At 46.0% G+C, this 6,174-nt stretch overlaps 1 protein-coding gene across 1 annotated transcript; it reads right to left on the bottom strand.

The window, feature by feature from the left end:
• Positions 1 to 4,175: 4,175 nt before the first annotated feature.
• Positions 4,176 to 5,897, bottom strand: LOC118694923 (transcription factor HES-5-like). Its single transcript, XM_036396253.1, has 3 exons — positions 5,802 to 5,897; positions 5,404 to 5,584; positions 4,176 to 5,274 (listed from the first exon to the last, which is right to left on the bottom strand). Exons 1-3 carry the CDS (start codon positions 5,862 to 5,864, stop codon positions 5,033 to 5,035), a joined length of 486 nt encoding a protein of 161 aa, XP_036252146.1. The 5' UTR covers positions 5,865 to 5,897; the 3' UTR covers positions 4,176 to 5,032.
• Between the last annotated feature and the right edge of the window lie 277 nt (positions 5,898 to 6,174).

Genomic DNA, 6,174 nt, shown 5'->3' with positions numbered 1-6,174 from the left:
TTCAGCAAGGATTTCCATATGGGGGGCTTTCCTTGGTAAGCATCCTAATATAACGAGAATATCTTAAACTTGCAACATTTAATAGTGAGTTCTGAATATTATTCCAGCAAATGCTTTTCTTCCTAGCACAGGAATCACAAGGCAGTGACTGCCTGTGTGACTCTGCAAAATCTCTGAGCCCTGGAGATGGGCCACTAAAGGTTCTGGCACATGCAGCTGCTAAAGGGATACCTAAAATGTGCCTGGGAGGGTTAATTCCAAGTGAATCAACTCTTGCACACACAGCACATGGAAGTTCCTCTATTTTTTCATGTAAGTTTATCTCATCTTGTAAGAGCCAAAATGAGGGATGCGGGACTCCAGGCAGCTCTTCAAAATGCAGTTTGTTGTATACAAAATGCAGTTTATTGTATACAAAATGCAGTTTATTGTATCCGAGAGGTTACAGCAGCCCAGGGCCATGAGTGACAGAGCCTGTGCCTACAGCTGTCAGCTCCAGCTGCAGGCAGGCCTGGACACCCTGTGGGTTTGGTTACAATGCATTATATACTTTTCTTTTGGTTACATTGCATTATAGACTTTTCTTTGCTGAGCATCTTAATACAGTAGAACCAATCTATGCCTTAACTTTTACCCATAGCCTGTCATAACTACTATAATTACCATATTTATGTTACTGCTCTCCAATCACTAAAAGTTAGCACATTACAGTTTAAGCTAGAAGTTGTTTTTCAGTTTTCTTGCAGTGGAAAATTCTGAGACCTTTTTTTCTTCTTGTAACTTTGCTGACTTGTTTGCCTGTGCTCTCTTCCTCCTTGGTAAAAACACCTCCTTTTTTGGGGTGGGTTTATCCTTTGTTCTAAGCCATAAAAACCCCTTCTAACTCACACACCCTTTGCCTCCTTGGCTACCCAGTGAGACTGGCTCAGCAATTCCTTTCTTCTCTATCAAAACTTGCTTCCATCTCTATTCCTTCATCAGCCTCTACATTCAAAAATCTTTCTGCCAAGCGCACACACCTGTGAGACTTTCTTGTCAAACTCTCATCCTTCCCAGCACCATCTCCCACCTGCAGAACACTTTCCAGCCCCCAGTTTGTGTCAGTGCCAAGGGCAGGAGCTCCAGCCTCCCCTTGCAGCCCCCCTGGCCCTGGTGCTGTGCCCACACACCGACTGGGGATGACAGAAACGGCCCTGAATTCCTACTGACCGCTGTGTCACCTTTCCACAATCACAAAATGCTTCAACCCTGTGCGAAGTTCTGCACCCGGAGGTGTTTTGCTGCACTTTAGATGGTAGACAGTGAAGCCTCGGAGAAGCTTTATTTATTTATGCTCGGGAAAAGAAGGAAGATCCTGATGCTCCCCAGGAGGGATCCGAAGCCTTTCCCTCTCCCATGCTGCCACCTGGTGACAAATCCTGCTCCAGCTCCTAAAAGACCAAAACTCATCCGACAGGAGCAGCTTTTAGCTCCATCGAACAGCAGCTGGTGCAGGCATCGAATCCCGCAAAATAATCCGTTTTTAGTTGGTGGATTGCCGATCCTGGTGGATGCTGCACCCCTGTCCCTGGCTGTGCAGAGCTCCCAGCTCACCTGCAGCAGCTGGGATTTTGCACAGACACTCCTAAAAACCCACAGAATTTCCGAAACATCACCTTACTCTGCAAAAACACCCAGAATTAATTCTGCAGGGAAAAAACAAACACGGTAAAAAAAAAAAAATAAAATTAAGAATTTGTCTATCATATTTTCCTAAAGAAAAAAAAATGCCAATATTTCCCTTTTTTTCCACTCCTCATGGCCATGTGGATGTCACCTCCCAGATGTCCCAGCACACCCATTCAGGGCTTTCTTCTGCACCTCTCCAGATTCTTCCACATCTCATTTTATAAACAATTCTGATAGCTAAAGCATTTCTATCCTCACCAAATTCTTCCTTAAAAACATTCACAGGGATGCTCTTCCTGAAAAATCCTTTTCCTTAAGGCAAAGCCAACACCCACATAACTCAGAGTTTTCCTTTCTGCAGGTACCAGGAAATTTCTTCAGTAAGAAGAACTTACATTCTCTCTCCAGAAAGAGAATGTGTTTTCTTCAGTAAAAACTTTATTTTTAGACACAGTGGACACAGAGGATGTTAACTTTATTTACTAAAAACTACATAGTTTTCTTGGCACAATGGAATTTTTTAATTTGTTTTACATGGAATTGCTGGGTACAATTCCTTTCTTTTCTCCTAAAAACTGAAAAAAATCTGTACAAAAATCCATTTGGAAACTGCATTGTGTATTGTGCAGAATGTTTAAAATGGGAAAAAAAAAAAAAAGCCAATTTTTTTCCCACCAACAAGCAACAAGGGGAACAATTAATGCATACCAAGTGTCAACTGTCCATGGGGCAAGAAGAAAAATTCAGGCATTCCACACAGCCCACTGCTCCTGAAGGGGATGTAAAAAGGAAGAGTTTCCAGCCCCTGTGACACTCCCAGTGCCTTGATCACTCAGCTATTGCCAACTTTGATGCTTCACAAGATGCCACTGGGCTATTTCATGAACTCCTTTGCAAACCCTCCTTTTCATTTTCAAGCTGCCTTTCTCTTCATGATGATTTAGGGAAAAAAAAAGAAAAAAAAAAGGGGGGGGGGTTGTGCTTGGGTTTTTTAACCATCCCCATTGTGTGTCACAGTTCAAACCATGTCCAATTCAGGCCTGGTTTCTTTGGGGTAGGCACCAAGTTCCTGCACAGGAAGAGTTGTTTGATCTCCTTTCTCCTCATTAACATCAAAACCACGTCAAAGGGAAACACAGAGTACAAAGAGTCAGCTTTTATCAGCTTTTATCAGCAAATCCTACTCTTTCCACTCTAACAGCCAGGCTTCTACTGCTCTCTTAAGAGCAAGAATCTCTGTTGGGTCACTCTCAAATCAGATTTTAATGCATTACCCAAAAAGAGAGGTACCTCTGACTCCTGCACTGCTGCAAAGGAAAGGAAACAGCCCCACCAACAAGCAGGGAGGGGAATTTTCAGCGGGAGAAATCAGATCATTCTTCAGGATGTTATTACAAAACTACCCCTTTACTGTGATGTTCTTCATATTTGTGGGGCACATAACTTTTCCTCCTTTGCCAGATATTTGTGAGGGCAGCTGCAGCAGCCAGCAGAACCACGGAGACAAGGATTTCCATGATTGCTGGCGGAGGTGGAGCTGGGGAAGTGTTCTGCTCCTCAGGTGTGATGGGAGAAAACCCCTCAAAGCCGGACAAACCCCTTAAATTGTGGCAACTCCCTCAAAACCCCTCGAATCCCAAGCCAAGCCCTCAAAGCCTGGCACAAACCCACCCCTCAAAACCTGGTAAACCAAGCCCTCAAATCCTGGTGAAAACCAACCCCTCAAATCCTGGTACAAACCCCACTAAACCTGGCATAAACTCACCCCTCAAAACCTGGTAAACTAAGCCCTTAAACCCTGGTAAAAACCCCACTAAACCTGGCATAAACTCACCCCTCAAAACCTGGTAACTAAGCCCTTAAACCCTGGTAAAAACCCCACTAAACCTGGCATAAACTTACCCCTCAAAACCTGGAAAACCAAGCCCTCAAATTCTGGTAAAAACCAACCCCTCAAATCCTGTTAGAAGCCCCACTAAACCTGGCACAACCCCACCCCTCAAAACCTGGCAAACCAAGCCCTCAAATCCTGGTACAAACCCCACTAATCCTGGCATAAACTCACCCCTCAAAGCCCAGAAAATCAAGCCCTTAAATCCTGATACAAACCCCTCTAAACCTGGCACAACCCCACCCCTCAAAACCTGGCAAATCAAGCCCTCAAATCCTGGTAGAAACCAACCCCTTAAATCCTGGTACAAACCCCTCTAAACCTGGTACAACCCCACCCCTCAAAACTTGGCTTGGTGGGCTAAATTTGTGACCAAATGGTGTGGAAATAGGAGTCAGGTTCTGGGCAGGTGCAGGACAGGTGAGGGTTTTGGGACAGGACTGAGGGAATGCTCAGTAGGATTCTGCAGAAATCTGTGGGATTCACAAGAATATACAAAGTAAACATGAATGGGAGTTCCTTGAGCTTTACAAAAACCCCATTTCTTCAGAATGACAGCCTTTCTCAGAGGTGCAGGCAGCTGCACATCCTTCAGATGGAGAGACCCACACAGAAGTTGCACACAAATGCATTTTATTGCTCTCTACACACACAGAGATGCATACACAGTATGCAGGTAAGCCATAGGGCAGTCCCAGCACTGGGAGAAACATCATCCACCAGGAATTCAACCACTCAATACAGATAAAAATCATTATTATAATGAAAATGCTAAAAAAAGCATAGCTTACACCCAAAATGTATAACATTGACAAATAAAGCCTGTTCCCTACTACTTTTCTTTAACATAAAGCAATAACATACTCTTTCTCTAAATTGAAAAAAGCATCAAATAGTAGAAATATTCCACATAGTTTCCTAACTCCTGGTCATCCCTCACACTGTATGTACAGGACTATGAAAGGGCCATGGGAGAGAAATCCAAACCAAAACCAAACCCGTTTTTGATGCTGCACAACTGATGAGCAAACAGAGGGAAATACTTCAATCAAGTGTGCATGAACCAAAGGGAATCAATTTATCCTCCAGAGTGACTGAGCCAACCAGAGTTGTCAGTCAAGCCAGAGCAATGCTGATGGCTCTTACTGGGAATATTAGAGAAAATCTCCTACAGCAATTCCTGTCCATCACAAGTGTAACATTTACAAACACCCTCCTTCATTCTGAAGACGTTGCCCCTGCCTGGGCAGCACTGCACCAGTGCCTACACAGCTTCAACACTAAACAGAACACCTCAGCTTTTGCCAGAGGACCCCAAAAGAAGTCAAAAGCACGGCATTCTCTCACACATAAATAAAACAAGTGGGGGGAAATAAAATTCCCTACAGGAGAGAGGATCAGAGCTGGACTATCAGATGCAGTCAGATCCTTCCTCTGGACTGTCACAGGTCTGTGCAGTGAGGACTCCTCTGATTACCAGGGCCTCCAGAGAGGGCTGCTGTCCTTTGGAGACACTTGTTTCAGGGCACTGGCATTCCCAGGGCAGAAGGAGACCTCTGGAGCAGCTGCCTGGCTCTTCTGGAAGTGGCTTAAAAGTTTGGTCTGTGTTTCAGTTCGGACTTTGTGGAGAGAGAGGAAATAGAAAGCTTCTTGCAAACACCTGGAGTAGCCCTCTCTGAAGTCAAACTGGGAGCTTTTATGGAAGGATCCTGCAGCTGGAGAAGGGAAGAAAAGAGGGAGAAGGGAAGAAAGAATAGTTTAGAACAGCTGTCCATGGCTCGAGATTCATACAACAGTCACAGATTTGCGGTAAAATGGAGACTGAAAGAAAACTCAATACTTACTCTTCATCTGCAGCTGGCTCTGCTGCTTCAGGTAGCTGACAGTCATCTCCAGGATGTCGGCTTTCTCCAGCTTGGAGTTGGGCTGGTGCCTCTGGAACTCCTTCTCCAGGAGCAGCTTCAGCTGCTCGATGCTGCTGTTAATCCGGTCCCGGCGCATTTTCTCCACCACCGGCTTCCTCAGCTGCAAAAAGCAAAGGAAAAGAGCCCTGTGATTAAAGGATCCTCTCCCTGACCCTCCACCGGCTTCCTCAGCTGCAAAAAGCAAAGGAAAAGAGCCCTGTGATTAAAGGATCCTCTCCCTGACCCTCCCCAGGGCTGTTTGCTGCCCACCACTGCTCCTCAGCAGAGCCAGGCAAGGTCTCATCTGGTGCAAACTGCTCTGCTGTGCCTGCACTTACTTTGTTTTTCTCCTTTGGTGTCAGCAGGCTGTCGGGCTCCAGGAAAACAGCGCTGGGAGCCATCTGTCCTGAGCAGAGAGAGGATCTGGAGCGGAATCCAGGAGGAACGTGCTGCTGGGAGCTGCCCGTGGCTGATATTTATACACCCTGAGCGTGTGGGTCTGCGGCTCGGCGGCGTTTCCCACACTCCACAGCCAATCCCTGCCACGGGGCAGCACAAAGGCAGAAGCAGCTATTCTTGCATGCTCCAGTGGCACTGAATAGCTCAGGGGATAATGACCTTCTTCTCCCAGATGAGCAGGTGGGGAGTGCGCGCTCCCCGAAAGGCCGCGAGCGCGGCTCCGTGTGCGTGTCAGGAGCTGGGAAAGGGCTG

The sequence above is a fragment of the Molothrus ater genome, chromosome 23, assembly GCF_012460135.2.
Source record: "Molothrus ater isolate BHLD 08-10-18 breed brown headed cowbird chromosome 23, BPBGC_Mater_1.1, whole genome shotgun sequence".
NCBI classification, from domain to species: Eukaryota; Metazoa; Chordata; class Aves; order Passeriformes; family Icteridae; genus Molothrus; species Molothrus ater.
Note: the sequence above shows the minus strand (reverse complement) of the source record. Positions and strands in the feature narration are given on the sequence as shown.

Coding starts and splice junctions, on each gene's coding strand:
- LOC118694923 (XM_036396253.1), bottom strand. CDS start 5,864: ATGGCTCCCAGCGCTGTTTTCCTGGAGCCCGACAGCCTGCTGACACCA. Junction 5,585..5,801: donor CACCAAAGGAGAAAAACAAA/GTAAGTGCAGGC, acceptor TGCTTTTTGCAG/CTGAGGAAGCCGGTGGTGGA. Junction 5,275..5,403: donor GAGCCAGCTGCAGATGAAGA/GTAAGTATTGAG, acceptor TCCCTTCTCCAG/CTGCAGGATCCTTCCATAAA.